The 20,182-nt window shown below is 46.7% G+C and overlaps 2 protein-coding genes across 5 annotated transcripts in view; one reads left to right on the top strand and one right to left on the bottom strand.

The window, feature by feature from the left end:
* Positions 1–7,699, top strand: part of LOC8042698 (inositol 1,4,5-trisphosphate receptor type 1) — a 76,810-nt gene extending 69,111 nt beyond the window's left edge. For 2 of the 4 annotated variants that reach the window (XM_040223056.3, XM_040223055.3), the window contains exons 39-43: positions 999–1,231; positions 3,420–3,585; positions 3,657–3,817; positions 3,891–4,052; positions 7,282–7,699. In XM_040223056.3, coding sequence (XP_040078990.1) covers positions 999–1,231; positions 3,420–3,585; positions 3,657–3,817; positions 3,891–4,052; positions 7,282–7,371 — 812 coding nt within the window. In that variant the 3' untranslated portion in view covers positions 7,372–7,699. Of the gene's footprint in view, positions 1–998; positions 1,232–3,419; positions 3,586–3,656; positions 4,053–7,281 lie in introns of all 4 variants that reach the window. The other 2 variants (XM_040223057.3, XM_040498684.1) reach the window with 2 other exon arrangements.
* Positions 7,700–8,550: 851 nt separating this feature from the next.
* Positions 8,551–20,182, bottom strand: part of LOC120850543 (carnitine O-palmitoyltransferase 2, mitochondrial) — a 31,235-nt gene continuing 19,603 nt past the window's right edge. The window contains exons 8-11 of the mRNA XM_040223064.2: positions 18,009–18,202; positions 16,114–16,283; positions 14,334–14,553; positions 8,551–9,318 (exon numbers count right to left, since the gene is read on the bottom strand). Of these exons, the coding sequence (XP_040078998.1) occupies positions 8,996–9,318; positions 14,334–14,553; positions 16,114–16,283; positions 18,009–18,202 (907 nt within the window). The 3' untranslated portion in view covers positions 8,551–8,995. The remainder of the gene's footprint in view (positions 9,319–14,333; positions 14,554–16,113; positions 16,284–18,008; positions 18,203–20,182) is intronic.

The following is a 20,182-nucleotide window of genomic DNA, read 5'->3' as shown; positions in this document are numbered from 1 at the left end:
GAGTCCCCATCCTATTCTACCGGTTCCTTCCCCTCGGTTTTCTTGTCAATATCTTTGAGTCACTGGGTTTAAATTTCAAACTAGGTATTTTTACAGCGAAGCTGTTATACGCTAGGGTCTGGGAAAAAAATGTGCCCTCATATGTCGACAGAAAACTCCATTGGTCGTGGCAAGTATGAACAAATAAAAATAAAAAGAGGGGGCAACCAGCGTAAGTCAGCCTTCCTTGGCATTATTAGATAGTGATGTCCCGATCCCTTGTTATCATCTCTAGGCATCGTCCTCGAAATCATCCCTGAGGTCGTCCTAGGCATCGTCCTTTAGGTGTCATCCTCGAGGTTGTCCTAGAAGTCTTCCTGGAGGTCGTCCTAGAGGTCGTCCTAGACATAGTCCTCTAGGCATCGTCCTAGACGTCGTAAAGATAATAGCTTCGTTGGTCCTCCATCTTCACGTGAAGAGGAAGGGCTCTACAATTTTCCCTAAATACCTGTATGGAGTTGACATCCAGTGGTGGCACACTGCAGATCTAGCCTCACTATATGGTACTATAGTTTGATGTTAGTACCCATTCCTGGTCATACTTCCTGCCAATCCTGATTACAGCCTTACCAAATAAAGGCCCGTTCACACACTTGCACTTGCTTATGACAGAGTTCTCGTGATCTTTGGCACGCTGGTGCCATGTACTATGAGATTACCTTGCAACAGCATTTAACTAAAGCCAAGATTTTGTGGTATACGCAAGGTCAAATGCATATACTATCATGAGAAATGGTCATTTATAACATTTTTCAGAAGATTTTTCGAGCCAGAAAAGGAAGAATGATGCGCGAAAAAAAATAGGAAATATTCGGAAATGCCAAGTGCCCTATGGCTACTCAATATATGGTGGTCATAACCAGTCGAAGTAGTGGAGGAATTTACCTTTGTTTTTCCGGCGCCGTCGCGTGTCCTATTCAATGACTATTGTCCAAATTTCTGCGCTAATTTGTTTGCAGTGCCCCACGCTGACCCAAACTACTTGGAAGGTTTCTGCAAGGCGGCGAACGGCGGACAGGAGCCGTGCCCGCAAGAGGCTCTCACCACAGGAGCGGACGATGGGGATTCCGGCGACGACACGGTGGGAGAGCGCGCCTGCGACTCCCTGGTGATGTGCATCGTTACCACCCTCAACCACGGCCTGCGCAACGGCGGCGGCATCGGAGACGTCCTGCGGCCACCCAGCTCCAAGGTGGGTGCCGTCGACGTGTCGCATTGTAAAGTTTGGTTTGGCCAAGGGTTGGTCGGCGCTGAAGAGGGGAGACACGATACGCTTTTTGACGACGACGGAGGGAGTAAAATCGTGCGGCGAATAAAGCCTCAAGTATGAGCTGTCGTAATCCAAATACCGTAAAGGCTGGTTCACGCATTTGCGCTCGAGGGTAACCGACTGCGTTGCAACCGCTTGCAACTGGTTATGGCGAGAGAACACGCTGACGCCACCTGTCAGGTGGCCCTAAAACACATTCAGATCTGCGTATAACTGAAGGTTTTGTGCCATTTGTGACATCACATCTGTGTGCTAGCTACGAGGAATGGTCGCTTAGATCATTGTCAGAATTATTTCAAGAGCACAGTGAATGAATGATCCGTAAAAAATAGGGAAATATGTGCAGGTTGGAGCTGTTCCAGGAATACCTGGTGGGTAGCGCCGTTGTGTTATCTGGTTTTATGCCACCACAAGCGGTTGCGGCACAGTTGGTCACACTCAAATGCAAATGTGTGAAAGCCTTAACGTGCCAAAGGGTACTTCAGTTGCTAGGTTCGACAGCCCCGACGACAAAGCAGTATTTAAAGCTTTTTGTTTGTGCACTAATGTTATTAGCGGTTTCGGTCGAATATTTTCGAATCTAATATTGAATAGGTTCTCCTAGCCTTTCATTACTGTTGCACCAAGCTTAAATGAAGAAAAAAAAAAAAAAATTGTGAATGATGGATGCAGGTTGTTGGGCATCTCTGCCCATTTCTACTCTTGCATAACAGCCCCAGGTTAGGGGAAGTGTTAAAGGGGCCCCGCAAAGACTTTTTGACTGGTTTTTAATTTGCACGGAACCTGAGCGCACTGAACATAGTAACGTGATGAAACTTTTCTTTTCTCGAATTTCGCTTTATTTTAAAAGTTATAGGCAAATTAACATTATAGAAACAAGCAAAAAATAACCTCCTTCATGACGTCCTTGGTCGTGGCTTAAATGGCCGTGAACTAGAGGAGGGGCAGTGAGCTCAGCGAGCGCTCACAGCTGCCGCACTCCGTGTCGACAGCTCGAGAGGGCGCCACTAAAGCGCGTTCTGGATAGGCTGGATAAAGCGGGCGGCCAGAGCGGCTCCTATTGCATTTGTTGCACGATTAAACACTAATTCGGCATGACACTTTATTGGCTACAAATGACAGCAAACACGGGGTAAAGATCAGTTCAGAACGGGAGCCACTTCGCGCTGCCAAACTGCCAAATGGCCAAACCGCAAGCTAGACCTGCTCGCCGGTGGCCTTCGGAATGCTCAGAACCAGTCGGATCCTTGAGCCCATAAGACCGCCGCTCTGCCGCGTACATCCGGGACTTTTCTACGCTCACCGCTCGTTGGTGCCTGATCCCACTACCCCTCCCTAGTATGCGCTACTGCTTGGTGGCGGGGATGTCGACGGCTCATTTCTTGTTTCCATACTTTATAAACTACATTTGTTTCTTTTCTGATCTAAAATACTGAAAAACTACTTTCATAAATAATTGGAACAGTTTGCGCCACTTATGTTTTGCACTTTGACTAAAAAAAAAGCTTTTAGCGGCTCTGACCAGTAGTAAGGCCAGGATGAAAAACGTTGCAATGTCATCATATATCGCGTGCTTCCGGCACCATGGGTCGCCCGCGTAGGTGGAGGAGGTTTCCATGTCGTCCGGTTAATGTATGATGCACTGATATTTAGTTACTCTTTCCGTGCCCGCTTGGCTTGCCCCAACCCCAAGAGACGTGGAAACTGCAAAAAAGGTAGACGCTTATATATGATTGCAGGGCCCCTTTTGGCGGACTGGGCGGGTTACCCTGCTAAGTGCGCTTCTTGTCAAGCACTGGTGCACTGCAGAGGAGCAACACCTGCACAGCTCCTTCCCGCGGGTGTTGCTTCTCCGCGGTGCACCAGCGCTCGGCAAGAGGCGCGCTCCCCAGGGCTTACCTGCCGCGATCAACGTTTCGAAAAATGTGAATATCGTAGTTCATCTCGAAGTGAATATCGAATAGCGTATTGCTCTAAGCTACTATAAGAAATTTTTAATATGCACACAACTCCAAGGCTTAACGATAATTTTTTGCCGTGTCTGACGGAACTGTCGGCTGGCCTAGTTCCTGTCCGCCTCCTCGTTGGTGACGAGGAACCCTTCTCGCAGGAACCGCTCTACTTTGCCCGTGTGGTGTACGACCTGCTGTTCTTCTTTGTGGTCATCATCATCGTGCTGAACCTCATCTTTGGCGTCATCATCGACACGTTCGCCGACCTGCGTAGCGAGAAGCAACAGAAGGACGAGACGCTGCGCAACACATGCTTTATTTGCGGTCAGTGGAGAAGGGGCATGAGAGGCACCGCTGGGGAACATGGGGCCAACCGCCTGCCGTCTTTTGCCCAGGCCTGGACCGGTCGGCCTTCGACAACAAGAGCGTGTCGTTTGAGGAGCACATCCGGTGCGAGCACAACCTCTGGCACTACCTGTACTTCATAGTGCTGGTGCGGGTCAAGGACCCGACGGAGTTCACGGGCCCCGAGAGCTACGTGGACACGATGATCAAGGTAGGAGCGCGCGTCTGGTGGTGGGCGAGGAGCCAGGGGCTGCGACAGCCCCTCCCGGGGGCGCCCCCTGCAGGAAAAGAACCTCGAGTGGTTCCCTCGCATGCGGGCCATGTCCCTAGCTGCGGACGAGGCCGAGTCCGAGCAGAACGAGATGCGGACCCTGCAGAGCCAGCTCGAAGAAACTCAGCGACTGGTGGCCACCCTCTCTCGCCAGCTGGCCGACCTGAGGGATCAGGTGGGCCTCTTTTGGGGGACTGGCTGTGGGCGGGGCTTGGGGGGTGTCTCAAAGGGACGACGAGGAGGCGTCTGCGTTTGTTGAGACTGACGAAAGCCCTTGCTACATTGAAAAAGATTGCGCAATGATCACACGACACGATGCAGTTAGACGGTGCAGCTGTGCTGCTTATTCGACGATATGATGACGACGATCGATTGACCTTGTGCCGATCTTGAAATGACGTGTTGATTTAGTGTTGATACGCTGTTGATGAATAAATTCCATGCCAAATATAGCATGGAAACTGAAGTGGTGCATAGGTCACTTTGTCAACTTGTCCGCTAAATTTAGCGGGGAACCTCAATTTGTCAGCAGGTCCCATGATGTCACGTCATGTGACATCAATTTTCCCGCCAGATTTAGTGGGGTAACTTTTTGTTTACGCTCACGCTGTTGTGAAGCCAAGGGACGGGCAACAGCTACCGCTGTAAAATTATTTATGCCTAATCTGGTTTTTTATACGCATAAATTGCCAGCCGAAAATCGTGTGTTTGGGGCTCCGCTCCTCCTTTTTCTCGGGAGCTGGTGTTGATGGGGCTTTGGTGGTGTCCCAAAGGGACGCTGAAGGGGCGCTCGTATTTGTCGGGAGCAATAAAGTCCTTAGCTATGCAAGAAAAAAATATGTGCACCTCGAAATGTGGTTTTCATGCACGTAAATTGCCAATCAAGAATTGTATGTTTGGGGCTCCTGCGTCTCTCTGTTTTTTTTTTAGCCATCTGTGGATGGGACTTCGGGGGCGTTTGGAAAGATACTGGTTTGTGAAAATTGACAAAAGCCCAATGGCTCAGAAAAAAAAATACTTGCGCCTCGAAATTTGCTTTTTTTTCTACATGTAGGCCGCCAATCAAGTCGGGTATTTGAAGTTACTTCAATTTTCTTCTTCACAACCAAGCGCAGTGATGACATAGTGTATGAAATATGTTAAAAGTTGTGGACCACATAGCTTTGATTCATTAACTTTGTTCCATAACTTTGAGCATGTATTCCTAGAAAGGGACTCTCTGGGGAGTGACTCTCCTCGACTCTCATACACCCCGATGCCATAGATTTCTGTGCAATACTCCCCCGGTTACCTATGATATGGATTTGTTCGATTTTCTTCGCAAACGAGCAACTGCAGCGAAATAAGTTCTGCGGCAATGTCTTGACAGCATATTCAAGGCTTTGCACAAGCTTTTCTTTTGTCAGTGTTGCTGCTTTTTTTAGCTCTTTCTTATCATTCCCAGAAATTCAAGTTGTAAGCGCATGAACATTACATGTCGGAAGAGTCTGAACTGTCCCTTCTTTGTTAATACTGAATGTACACTTCATCAGTGTAAGGTCAGTCATTCAAGTGTTTGATTTGACATCATCTAGGAAGTGCACAATTCTATTATTACAGTTAGAATGCATCACTTTTTATTTCTTGTGAATAATTTATTTCTTGTGAATGCATTAAAATGGCCAAACTCGGCGACAACGTATGAGGTAACCATCACGGAGGTTGGGGGCTCCACTCACAATTGGAGGGACCACATTTGTAGCTCTAATTAGTTTCACCTTCCTGGCTTCTCTTTTATTCTTAAGCTGTGTATCACATCATTACAATCTCAAATTTTGTGCATCTGGAAGTTCTTTGCAAGCACAGATTGGATCTCTGCCTGACCATGATATTGTGCGAATATCCGAATAGTAGTTTCGAATAATATGCTATTCGAAATTCGCTTCGAGATGAACTGCGATACTCATACTTTTCGAACTGTTGATTGCAGCAGTTTAGCCCCGTTCAGTGCAATTCTTAATGAGCACCGGTGCAGTGCGGAGAATCCACACCTGCGGAGCTCACTTCCGCAGCTGTGGCTTCTCTGCAGTGCATAGGTGCTTAGTAAGAAGCGCACTCAACTGGGATACAAAGATCACAGCTGAGTGCTTAGGATGAAAGCTAATTTCCAAAGCGTGATGGTGCACATGCGTGCCTGGCACACTTAAAAAGAAATGGAAACTTTATAAATGTTAATCTACATTGCAGTAAAATTTTAAAAATTAAACTGGCATTAAACTGTCAAAATCTTTGGCGGAGCCAAATATTTTGTCTTTCGATGGCTTTGTGGACTTTGTTTCAGTCGATCAAGTACGGCTAATTGATCTGCATACTTTTGATGATATGCCAAGCAGAGATGCCCTGACAACACATCTTAATCATATGTGATTGAAGAAAAGACATTTGTCTATTGCAAAAATATTTATAAATCCCCTCTCTTGCTGGACATCTCTATAGGTTTAATTTCATGTAAAATCTGTCGTTTACTTGCCATCCTAATGTAGGCACTGAGCTTTTAGAGGCCACAGTCAATAAATATAGTTCAATTAAAATGAACTGATCTTTGAAATGGATAAGAGGATGCTTGGCAACAACTTTTACAGGTTCAGCTGGGTTTTCATTTAAGCATGTTGCAGTACTGGAAGGCTTAAAGAAACTATTCGATACTGGATTATAAAATATTCAGCGAAAATCACTATTCGCACATGCCTAAATTAAAAATCAACGCTGCCCTCACAGGCGTCACTTTGCCGGTGTACACGTTTGCCACAAGGGAAATGCACACCGGAGCTAAAATACTAGTTCGTCATGGATTCCGAAAATGAGGAGTATTTTCTCTCGAAACGAGTTAAATCCAGGAATCCTGGGGGTTCCTTGTTTCCAAAAGGTATTAATCTGAAATCTGTCGTATTATGAGAGAAAAACCGACGGAAAGGTGGCCGTGGTACAGGGCTCGAAGCTAGTCCGATAAGCTCACATTCCTGTTTATCTCAGTTTCGCTTCACATGGATTTGGCTCATTTCGAAAAAAAAATCTCTTCAAATATACCGGTCGAAATAATTCTAACACCTCTGAAATTTTCTAATACTATTCTACTTTCAAGTGAAAGGTTGAATCAAATATTCAAAGTGATGGTAAAATGTTTCCAATGTCTTCATAAGTCTACAGGCCTGGTTCGATACCAGGACCGGGTGGATGTTTTAAGTTGCGCACTAGTTACCTAGCAGTGTTAGATCTTGTGTTTGCTTTTTGTCCCCCCTGTTCCCCTTCTCCAGGGATTATAGTTATTTTTGCCCAGCTCGCTCGCACCTTTGCATTAAATGCGTCATCATCATTTCTTGCCAAGCTCACCAGCTTGTTCGAAACCTTCTTTGCCTTTGCGACAGATGACGGAACAGCGCAAGCAGAAGCAGCGGCTGGGACTGTTGGCACACCCCAGTTCAGCACCCCTGGCCGCCAGCCTTTCCATACACTGATGCCACTCCCACGAGGGGGACCGTCTTCCAAGAGCAAACTTCCTCCTTCCGAAGGTCACAGTTAGCACTGCCTCCCTTTGTCACAATGGACCGTAGGCACATGTTCGGAGGCGTCCAGAGGGGTGGGCGACGTCACCACTGTTGCGGCGCCCCCTTCCCCCCTGTGGGCACACTCTTCGTCATTTGCAACGCTGCCAGCCACGGCTTCATTCAGCACGGCACGACTCACTCGGCACCAGACGAACTGCGCCGCCTACAGGCGCGGCTTCTGGAGACGACCGACAGCCACTGCTGGAGTAAAATAAATGGCACCTTTTTGATAGTTTAAGCACTGACTCACCTTGTCATTTTGTTTTGAGATTGGGGGTCTGAGAAGTGAAGCCTAGTGGAACTGATCTCCAAAACAATGGGCAAACTATGCTGTGGTGTGTTCCTTATGCGTGCTAGACTAACTTACTGGACGTGTATAGTTTACTGGGGTGAGTAGTGTTGCTCCAAACAAGTCACCTCGGATCTGTGAAGTGGCAGTAGCTCATATCAACTCTTACATTTTCAATGCTCGAAAAAAGCCATGGCGAAAATATTTGATGCAATGTTTTAAGTATATCGTTTGCGAGCATACTGTAAAAAATACTAAATAGGTGCCCACCCGCACAATTTTTAATTTTTTTTTGTGGGCAGGTTAGTACATAAAGTTGACTTTAGTAAGTAGATTAAAGTAGAAGTTTGGGCTAGTTGGTATTTCATGATTAAAGATTAAAACAGCGCAAGGACACGGACAAGAACAAGAAGGTAGACAAACAAGTCAGCGCCTTGTTTGTCTACCTTCTTGTTCTTGTCCGTGTCCTTGCGCTGTTTTAATCTTTAGTAAGTACCTAGCCTCATGTTGACAGTTAAGATTTCAATTGGATGTTTGCTTGGTATCACATATATATTTTACATTCATAGGGATTAGAAACTAGAACTATGTAAACCAGTTTGTCCACTGTCCATTGACCAACTAGACAGTCGGTCCACAATAAGCCTGTCCACTTACAGTTGCTCACGTTCTAGTTTCTTGAACTTGCAACGGGCATAAAATTGTACTGGAAAGGGTTGCATCACCCCCTAGGCAGTGTTCTTTGATACAAGTCTTGCACGTAAACTGCAACCTACGCAAGTCCAGGACGTAACTCTGTCTATAAAACCAACACTTCTTTATTCCGTTATAAATCTAATACATCCTTTAATATAGCAACTACTATTTGTCCCCTATAGCAGTGGTTCTCAGATGGGGGTCTGCAAACACTTTGGGGTCCCCTAAATGCTCAAGTGAGCCAATATATATATATATATATATATATATTTTTTTTTTTAAATTGATGGTCTTGCATGTCCACCGAGCGAGTAGAGTTGATTAGTCTACATTTTAGAGCTTCAAAGTTCGCTTGCATGCATTTAGTTTTTTTTATTTACCCTTTTGTCATCGTAATCATTTATTATACCCCCTCCTCCCCAGTAGACATGGTCCCCCATCACTTCCACTAATCCACAAGGGGTCTCCAAAACATCGGTGGTTGAGAACCACCGCTCTATAGCACTTTCCGAGCGCCGATTTGTACACCTTCATTTTGCCGGGCTATGTCTAGCGAGCGGCCATGGCCGCACAGATGCGGTTTAGGGCCTCCGTGAGAGCACTCGCAAAGCGGCTTGCATCTCGATGGGGGGCGTAGGCGCTCGTCAGCACCCCAAAGCAGCCGTCCACCATTCCGTAGCCCAAGCCGTAGCCGTCCGGCACCACGGGGGCGAATCCGCCGCCACTGAAGGCAGTTCCGTGCAGGGTGGATGTGGACAGGCAGAAGTGGTTGGCCTTGACGAAGCAGGGGTCCCCGAAGAGCCTGGGCATGGGGCCACCTCGCTCTTCTGCCAGTAGCCGCAGGGCGAACAGGTGCCGGTCGAACCCCTGACCTGCAATATGCCACACATTTGTTGTTGCTCTGGACAGCTTACTTTTTATTCTGGGTACGAGGAAGCTGGGAGTAAACCGGTTTCTGAGATCCTGGCCAAATGGGCAGGTTACACTGTTGCAATCGTTTATAACGAAGTCGGTTATAACGAAACGGCGGCTATAGTGAAGCAATCACAATTTCCCATTCCCGTTTGCACATTTTCAATGCATTTGTGTGTTTTTAGTGAAAGAAATTAAGCGGCTCCCGCAGAAATAGCAAAGAAAGTTTTAGAGAATTTAAAAAATAATAAAATTCAGAAAGTTAACCAAGTTGCAAACTGCTGCACTTTGCTGCCGCGGCCGAGTAGCCACTCGGAACGGGCCGCAGGCTTGCTGCGGAGGCCGCCGGCAGCAGCTTCAACATTGTTGTCTGCTCCCCGCTCATTGTCTGGAAAGCGGCTTTTCTGCATCACATGCGGAAAAGCCGTAGTGGCGTGCCGATAGGGATGCTTGGAGCGCTAGTGACAATGTACCGACGAAGACGATGAAAAGAGCCTAGATTTGAGAGAGAGAGAGCAATTCCAGCCATGGAGAGCATTTGCAATTTAATGGAGGATGCCTCCTGGGCAGATTGGCGCAAGTGGGCCTGCATTTGGTTGTCTCGTGGCCATCGTGGCGAGGAAACTGGGCGGAAAGGCGGATAAGTTTCCAGATGGTGAATGCTTGTGACTTCTTGCTGGCTGCGACTCGTTTTGCAAATGCACCCCATAAACCACGTTGACCCCGATTGAGCAGCTGCCCCCTCTCTTAAGTGTAGGCTCTCTATACCCACGAAACAAACTTTAGCGTGCCGTGTGCAACATGCACGTTTCTTTGTTTGCTTCGTGTTCCGTGTCGGCGCTGCTATACTGAGTGTACCCTTAAGCTGCGAATAGAAGCTCCACCTTCAGCGTGAGCTTTCTGCCTTTGCTAACACGAGTGTGAACGCACGGGCACACACAAGCAAAGTGCTGCAGAAGCCAACGAGCTCACTCTGAAGGTGCAGCTCAGCTTGAGGGTGAACGGAGTATAGTCGGTGTTGGTCATCTGGTCGCTCACTGCGCGAAAATCTAGCTTCACTCAAGCACCGATTCGGCAAATCATTGCCGCTGCAATGATGGTGAGTCCCGGCACTGCCGGCAACTCAGCAAGAAAGACGAAGGCAATCTCCTCAAAACAAAAACGTGCTGCCAAAATTGACGAAGTGCGCTTAAACGTAAAGAATGCTATCCACTGCTGGCGTCCTCTGTGGCGTCCCCCTCTTTTAAATCTAGGCTCTACATATACGGACGAAACACGAATTTAAGTGCGAACTCGGTGTCTTGTGTGCTTCTTTGTTTGTTTCGTGTTCCGAGTCGGCTTTACTAATCAGTGTGGTCGCTCTCTGCGCGAAAGTCTAGCTTCGCTCAAGCACTGACTCGATGATTCATTGCCACTCAATGATGGCGAGTCCTGTCACTGCTGACACATCGATGAGGAAAGGCACGTTCACACACTCGCCTTTGACTACCACCGACTTCGACAGGACCGTTTTTTAAGCCTCTTGTGACGGCTTACGACTGCCTGTGCTGCTGCGGAGCCGGTCTCAAGTCGTCACAAAAGGCTTAAAAACAGGTATTTAGCCTCTCTGATCTTAAGAAGTCAATCAGTCAATCAATTAATCAATCAAATTTCGAGGTTTTACGTGCCAAGCCAACGACGGGCACCTGACATGCCCCGGCGAAGGACTGAGTATTAATTTCGACCACCTGGGATCTTTTGACGTGCAACCGAAAACTCGGTTACCACGGCGCATTCTCTGCAATAAGCCTCCATCAAATTGCGGGCACCTCGGCTGAGATTCGAACCTGCCACCTGGGAATAGGTAGGTCGCCGCCCTGCCTCGGAGCGATCGAGGCGGCACCTTAAGATGTCGCAAGTGTGCAAACGGACCAAAAGACAATGGCAATTTTCTTGAAGCAAAAGCTTGCCACCATCTTCGACAAAGTGTGCATCAGCGTAATGAATGCTGCCCACCGCCGGCGTCCCCCGCGGCAGCCATCGCAGCTGTCGACACGGTCCATACGTAGCTCACAAAATCTTCTTTCGATCGAAGCTTCCCGCAGTTGGCGAGAAGCGGCACCGAACTAGCAGACTGCGTGTGCAGTTAAGCCTCGATTGCTTTCTGCAGGCACGATAAACAAATGCCCGTAGCAGACCATCTTTTTTTTTTTTTTTTTTCTTACGTGTAACTATAATTGAATTTAGATATAACTAGGGCTCAGTGTTTTCGAATAAATCTGAAGAACACCAAGAAACACCCGCAGGTAAAATTTTAAAATTTAATCAATTCGGATTTATCCTATAAACCCTGAATTTTGATGTGCCACATGCCCCCCCCCCCCCTCCTTCCAATAAACTAAATAAAGACGGTATTTTATAATTAAGTTTGATCAGCGCAAAGGGTCCCGGGAAAATGTCACCACAGTTATCTTTCAAATCTCGGTTCATCGACAAAAGGGGTTCACCGATCATCTCGTCAAGGTTCAGAACGACATGTCATTGTGCATTCGGGTCACGACAAAAGCCCCTGCATTGGATTCCAGTTTGGACCATACTATTTGTGTTTTAAGAGGAAGAGAGGTTGTGTTTTTGTAACACCTAAGGCTATATATGGATCGTAGATATTGCATAAAATTGAAAGAGGGGCAGTTGAAACTTCCCTATTCCATCCTTCATCACTCCACCTTGCGCGGCCACGGGGTAGCATGGAATAAGATGGAATGAATACGTGCTTCCCAGCGACACTACCTCCACGAGTTTATTTTTAAGGTGTCGGCGTTTATCCGAGCCACAGATGTGTGCAACTTTTGCGATGGGACAAATTAGTATTGCCAATGGCAATGGCACCAACACCAAACCCAGCTGAAGAAATATTGTTTGATATAAGCGCATTTTATTTTTCCTTATCTAGCATACGTATATACCTGGATATTATTTTTTTTTTTTCATAAGAAACATTGGGAAATTAAGCTCCGATTTTCGAAGATTTTGGAATCAAACAAAAATAAACTCCTATAAACTCCGAATTTTCAGAAAAAAACAACTTAACTAACTCAACAGTTAGTTAAGTTCCGTATTTTCGGACGAACCCGAAAAAAAGAAATTGGAAAAATACTCGCCAGGCTGATCAATTCAAATTTATAAAAAAAAAAAAAAAAAAACCCTAAAAATTTTAAGGTTACAGTGGCAAAAACATAAAATAAATAAAAAAAAAGACTGTTTTATAAATGTTTTTTTTGTAAGAGCACAAGGTCAGTGGTTCTGAGAAGCCACTTCAGTTTCCTTTGAAATCTTGGACTACCGAAAAAAAAGTGGGTTTATCTCTCGGCTCGTCAAAGTTCACTTGGGACCTCTGGGTCGCGACAAAAGCCACTGTTTAGGTTTCCAGTTTGGATCATGCCGCTTGTGCTTAGAGGAAGGAGGGACAGTGTTTCAATAGCAGTGAAAGCTATGAGCCCATAGATTTCAGTGGAGGGGAGGGCAGCTTAAGCTTCCATGCTTCTCGGCGACCACGTCTAGCAGAATCTTATTTATTTTATTTTGAAACTACTGCCGGCCAACTTTCAAAGGCCGAGGCATGGTGAAATTAAGAGACTGTCTTTTCATTTCAAAGTATCGACTGTTACTGAGGCAACACTTCGTTTCAAAATTTGTTGTGGGATGTTGCTGACGGCAAGGGTGCCAATGCCAAAGGCAGCTAGCTGCTGGAATATCATTCGATACAGGCGAGTTTTGACAAATATATGAGGTAGGTTTGTGGCCAGACTTTACTTCCCTTGTTTTTGAGTTTTAAAAAATTGAGAACACAGTAAAATTAAGCTCTGAATTTCGGAGAACTGGGATTCTAATCAAAATAAACTCAGATAAACCCCAAATTTTCAGCGAAGAATAAACTTAGAGAAAACATCCTCCAAATTTCGTTAAGATCAACTTTTGAAAACACAGAATCTTAGTTACAGTATTTGCATGAAACTTCTCTTCAGTTGCTTGTTGAGGTCACCTGCAATAAATGATCTAGAATTCTTGTTTCAGGTTGGGTCTATCTTTTTTTCATCAAAAATACAAGAACTTGTTTATTAGTCAAAAATTATCTGAGGCTCCAATTGAGTCTTTTTGTGCAGAAAACTGCTTGCCGTGCACCGGCCACTCGTGGCATCCCCTCACACTCTCTTCCTTGGTTATGTGCAACCACAACACAGAACACTGAAGGTTTGAAAAGTAAGAAGCCGTCTTGCAAAAACCTTCCATAATAAATAATAAAACTTGCATATTTTAATTTTTATGGCTACCGAGAGAAGATATCTCGAATTATGAAAACATTGAATGCAGAATGAGGTCCAAATCTCCAGTGTCACATTTTTCTGCACCAGTCCTCCTCAAGCCAGATTTTGTTTTTCATGGAAAATACGGGAGTCTAGCAAGCACTATTTACCTATTATCTAGACAACACACACTAAAACTTCACACAAAAAAAGGTAAACTTGGCAAAGGAAATTAGTTGTGGGTGCATTTTTGTCGCACAAACACAAACCGCCGCTTGCGTCCCAAGCGACTTCCAGTCGCTTCATCTTTACAAGCCTGTCGAGCTTGCTTACGTCACTAGGGCTAGAAAGCATAGATGCTACACGGACAACGAAGATGGAGATTTAGCGAGGGCTTTTGGCTGTACTACTTAACATTTTGCCGGAGACAAGTTGGTTTACTAGAACATTCACAAAATTTCAAACAGATCTTGTGCTTCATGGTCCTTTTGGCGCTCGCCGGGAGAATTGGTGGTTAAATCTTTCGTCCACATTTCAAGCAGCGGTGTTAAGGTGGGCCATGTTCATTCTTTTTTATGAACCGGAAGTTCGTTGAGACGTCAAAGACTGGAGCACTGCCTGGTGGCACTTGCAAAGAAAAGGGTCTATAGACAGCCACATGCGCTGCTGCCGAAAGACAAGTGTGCACCCACCCATGGCTGCCTCTTTCGTAAGCTTGCTGTGCACACGCGAGCACTCCTCGAGGAGGGGCCTGGCCCGCTGCGGTGACGTGCCAGAGCTGAGTGCCTCCACACACCGCTTGGTGGCCATGGTGGCTGGGCGCACCGTCTCCGTGCGCCCGTGCCGGAAGGCTGAGGTGCTGCAAGATTCATACGTCGCCGGCGTCGTTCCATGCTCCAGGTGATAGGCAAGCTGCAAAAACAATTAAGACACGTGTGAGTGTAGGGGCATGCAATCTTCAGAACATTTGACCTACCCATCAAGCACCAATAGACCCTTTGCAAAAATCCCAAAAGCCCGTGCGTGTTGTGCGAAAAATTATGGGAGTCGTTAGTATGCCCCTCTCATCATCTTCCCTCCCGCTACCAAGTGACATATGCGAGCAGGCGCAGGTTACCAAGACAACAATGCTCGAGCAGCTGAGTCGGACGAGAGCACGGAAATGGGGGAGAGGGTATTGTGTTGGCTAGCTTGCGAGGCTGCTCCTTTCTCAACCCTCTTCTTTGTATCAGCTCTGTCGACTGCTACACCAACGCCTTGTTGGACCTGGTCGAACCCTGCCACAGTGGCGGTGCAAGATAGGTGGATTCGGTGACACTGCAAGATGCAAAGTTAAGTTACGACACATTACGTATTCAAATAAGTGAATAGCATATGCAGAAAAGAGTCAACCCAAGTACCACATGCAGTACAGACACGGTACGCCACCAGCGATGTATGATGTTTCGGCGGATGGCCGGCATGGCGGATGGCAGCGACGGCTGCTTCCGGCGGGAGCCGCCTTGACTCATGTGCAGTAGCAGAGACGCAATGGGAAAGCCCGTGATCTCTAGAGGGTTCTCAATATTCTCTGCCGTCATGGCGCTGTACATACCACAACAGGTATATAGGCCCCTGAGGCATGCAGATTCCAAGTCGCATTCTGTCGACGTCACAAAAAAATGCCCCCGAGTGCACCTAGCGCCGGTAACGGCATGGGTGTGGAGGGTTTGACGGTCACAGAGCTCTGTCTGCAACCCTTTCAGCTAGGCTAGAGGTTGAAACGCCTCAGACCCCCTTGTGTGTTCAGCATTACGTACGTATAGCACCATCCCCGCATTGGAGTGCCTGTGAACTGACGGAAGAACATGTTGCAGGTTCTGCCGAATGATGCCATGGGCTATTGGAATCCTTGCAACTGAATTGCAAAGATGTGTCACTGCTGTAACAGTGTTTCCATTAGTAGTAACTGTAGTTTCTGCCAACTGGGCCACCTGCAGAGTGAACTACAGCAGAACGGGTGTTTGCCACATCACCCTACACTGCAGCGCCCCCGTCAGGACCGCTGTAATCCGAAGCACGTTACCCCACCTGTGACATGACATCACAGGGCAAACATACTGGTCGGAGACATTTTGCCTGCACCACATGCACATTTATCGGGAGGCCGCAACCATTATTCTTCGGGTCGCAAGAAAAGAAACGACCGTAGCAATGGCTGCATCAGCACATTGGTGCAGTGCAGTAGAGTTTTAGTTGGAGGGGTCCACACTGCAGTGTACTACTAATTTTTGCAGCTTCGCCGACACTTCGGACATGTCGCAATACTCTTGGGACACCATACAACCGAGGCCTCCACGCAATGCTCTTAAACCGCTCAAGGTGACTTTGCTATCCCCAGCCCAAATTGCACACACATTCCCACCTCCCCATACAGGCCTTCCAGGTTTCTAACCTCAGGGACCGGCAGCTGGACATGCCGCAATGCCTCACCTGGAAAGAGAGCTGCGCCACAGAGTCGGGGCTGAGGCCACTGCTCTTGATGAGGTCCCTGCTCAGGCCGGCGTGCTTCAAAGCTGACAGCTGCAGACTTCCCGTGGCTTCCTTGTAGCCGTTCACCGCCTGCTTTACCGCTTCGGCCACACTGTCGTTCACCTTGAAGTCTGCATGGTCACCAAGCGCATTCAGTCAAGCACTCTGCAATCACCTTTTCACTGACGATACCTTGACCACTGTCAAATGGTATAAAAATGCTTAAAAGCAACCAAGAAATGGCACCTGGTGATTGGGAACCAGGGTACCTTTCGTCTTTCTCTCTTGCATACAACATTGTCTTGTCAATATGCCATTGCATACCTGCCAAGTTCGGACAAACCAAATCCGGGAGAATTTCTAAGGGGGAGGTTCTGGTTTTTTAGAAAGGAATAATTGACAACAAATATACATGAACACAACTTCATTACATTTATGTTGCACTGCTCATCCTAGCAAGAAACAGCTGGGCTTTGCTATCTTTGCAGCCGTTTGTTGTGACGGCCAAAAACTCCTTGTGTAAGTGCAGGGAGGGGGGAATATGCGTTTTTTGGGAGATTTTTCTGTCAATCGTACAACCGTATAAATTGGTCGAAATTCGGGAATCTCCCGGTTAATACGGGAGACTTGGCAAACAAGCCATTAGATTCCTTGCCCCTTTCACTGCCCAGCTGCACCCCTCTGAGCACTGCGCCAAGCAATCTGGCTACCCCCCACCCCCTTCCCCTAGTGACACCACTGGTCCCCAGTATGATGATTGAAGTGGCTATGTTGACTGTGTAAGCATTTTTAATGCGATAACATTCTTTAAATACCCCTCCTGAATTTTTTTAAAACTTTTGGCCTTCTAATGCACAGTAGGTATGCACAGTAGACCATTTCCCAGTCATTGTCACACTCCTTCACATTCGCACCCTCTTCGAAGGACCTGACGACCTTGAGGTCGTCCTAAAGGTCGTCTTCGACGTTGTCCTTGAGGTTGTCCTAGAGGTCATCCTAGATGTCGTTCTTTAGGACGTCATCCTAGAGGTCGTCCTCAAGATTGCCCTAGAGGTCTCTCTAGTCGTCGTCCATTAGGTCGTCCTCAAGGTCGTCTTTGATGTTGTCTGCTAGGACATAGTCTTAGACGTAGTCCTTGATGTTATCCTAGACGAATGCTATTGCAATTCATAGACAACCAACAATAGTGGTTTCTGCAGCCAATTTTTTTGTTTTCTTGTTTTGCTACTTTCAAGGATTACAGCTCCTTGAGCTCCTCCTCTGGCACGCCCAATTAGGCGATGATGTATCACCAAGAGAAGTCCTTCTTTTGTTTACACTTGAAAAGAAAAGAAGAAAATGGGACGCTGAGGAGGAAAAGAATGTGAGCCCCACTAGCTAAAGTGATTACTAAAAACTGATTCGTGAAACCTTTAATAAGAGGTGCCACAATAGAACCCCTTTATAGTAAACCTGTCGGGACTTGGCAGTTATTTTACTACCGTAATATTTCGAGAGATAGCCCACCTAAAATCAAGAGAAAATCGGGTGAAAATAAGGAGTGGGCGAACTTTCGGTGTGCAATCTAGAAAAGTCTTCAAAAAATAGTACATGCAGAGTTAATATAACGGGGTTCTACTGTAGAAGTTTTATGTTCAAATTAGATGCAATATTCCCTGAAGACTAAATTTGTTGAAGGTACTAGTACTTTTTTTTTTTTACAGATTACTAGAGTAATACAATTTTTCCCAAATGAAGTTTGGTGTATTCAGGTGTGCAAGTGGCCATTTTCCTCGAAACTGGTCTTTGTTCTTTGCTAATTTTTGCCATCTTAAGATCTATGGTGTCGGTGGTGAGACTCCCGCTCGGGTTCTCACCCAGCCGCTCCACAAACTGCCCGGCGTCTGTGCTTGGTGCGCTGCCCGGATGCACTCGAGGCTGCTCGGTGGAGTCGGTGAACAGGTCGTTGAAGTAGCGCAGCACAGCCACCCCGTCTCCCCAGGCATGCTCAAAGTTCACGGCCGCATGCCCGTCGCCGGTCAGGAGCAGCGAGAAGGACTTGTCAAACCACCTGGGCAGCAAGACCATGGCTTCTAGGAGCAAACCGACCATTTAAACGAGCTACCAATTCATGCGGTTTGTCATCTTCAGTTTACAGTTCAACAACGGGTGCATTACATGGGGACTCTCTTACTTCAACTTGAGTTACCCCTTCGGAGTAAGCACTAAACATGCTTTTAGAGCACCTCCGGACGCTGTTTGCACCCTCTATGCGAATTTCCAGTCAATTTCTTTCGTTTCGCTTTTCTCAGGGGACATTGCAAGATGGCTGGCAGGCCGACAAAGAAGAACACAGAAGGTGCTGATTTGATGCTGCAGCTGTTCAAGTGTACACTTGTGTCGTTGTTGGCCCTTTGTGACACCTGAAATCGGGAATGAAGCGAATGCAACTTCTCATAAGCATGCCAGAATTCAATTGACAATGTTTATTGCAAACAAAGGTAACGTTGTGAGCTTTATTTTGTTAGTCGTAAACAAAGTAGGGTCGTAAAGTTTTGTACATGTAGTGCGCACCGTATCAGAATGCAGAAGCCGCTCCACTTTCTTAAACTAAGCAGCTATGAAATCAATTAGTGAAACTACCTGAGCAACAAAGAACAAATGCAATGTACGGTGCAAACAAGAACCACTGCGTTCTCAAGTCTGTGTTTGCCATAAACGCACCGCACACGAATGAGATTCAATGAACACGAGAAACACCTGATGGATACCAGCAAGGGGAAGTAACACTGTTTACAAAGCTATACGTGCTTACGCGTAGCAACTTACATGAAAGGATTGGCAGAACAACGCAGACAATTGATTGAACACATCACACAAGACTACCAACACATGCCCACTTCATCACAAGGCTGCACGACGATATGGATCACATTTCGTTGCTTCTGCGATGATACATCCATCGTGAAGTCCGCTGGCTTATCAAGTACCTCTGCCGGATGAACCAAAAGTAGCAAAATGGCAACCAGAAAAAGTGTGAGCCTTTTGCAATTGGCGTCTTCTCTCAGCGAGACCAGGAAAAACTGCACCACCCTTCCGGAAGTCGAACTATTCGACTCCATGAGCACAGAGCCTGAGGACGGAGCTCCGGAGTCTGACTCGAGTCACGGGTACCGAAAGTGGGGATGGCCCATTTAGAGGAAGGAGTGGCTTGAGTCGTGACTCTTTGTGTTGCTACTTAACGCACCCAATGTCCCAACAACATGAGCTCCCTTGCCCATTGCCCATCCTTCAGACATATGCACTGTAAAGCCACTCCGACTGGTTTTCTCGGGCCATGACATTTCGGGATGGTTCATGGAACGCAGTTACCAACCCCTTTGAAAGATGGAAGGGGGTTGCAGCAGGCATTGTAATGGCCCGTCAGGAAAAGCACGAGCCCAAGACTAGAGCTGCTCAGCATCGCCAAAGTAGCTAGCACCTTCCTCTGTGTCAGTTGGGGCCAAAATGAACCCGATCAGTGATAAAGAAGTTTCACTGCTGAGAAGATGCTCGTGTTTATCATAGATACTAATGCCAGTTGAGTAAACCACGTCAAGCAAACAGATTGTGAAAGAGGCATCTCACAAAGGAGGAGTTCATCCACACTAAATAAAACAGCACATAAAATGACACAAGGGCAAGTAGAAGGCACAGACAAGCACACTGCTGACTATCGGCTGTGTGTTTTCTGCTTGTCCTTGTGTCCTTTTCTGCGCTGTTACTGATTCCGATCATGCACCGACATGCCCAACTACCAAATTTACCCGCAAAATGAACGCACTTGCGTAATGAACGCACCCCCCAACTCGGACGTCAAAATTTTGACCCCCCGCCCCCCTGCGCGCGCGAAGTGAACGCACTTTTCTATCCTGGTGCAGTGAGGTCGCGAATGCATAGACAGCATGGGCAAAAAAAAAGCCTTGCGAAAGGCGCTAAAAAAATGAAAAACGATGTAATGGAAGCAAGAAAAAAAAACATAAGAGGAGTTTTTTTTGTTGTTGTTTTTTTT

Source organism: Ixodes scapularis, unplaced genomic scaffold, assembly GCF_016920785.2.
Source record: "Ixodes scapularis isolate PalLabHiFi unplaced genomic scaffold, ASM1692078v2 PGA_scaffold2__306_contigs__length_199485367, whole genome shotgun sequence".
NCBI lineage: Eukaryota > Metazoa > Arthropoda > Arachnida > Ixodida > Ixodidae > Ixodes > Ixodes scapularis.
Note: the sequence above shows the minus strand (reverse complement) of the source record. Positions and strands in the feature narration are given on the sequence as shown.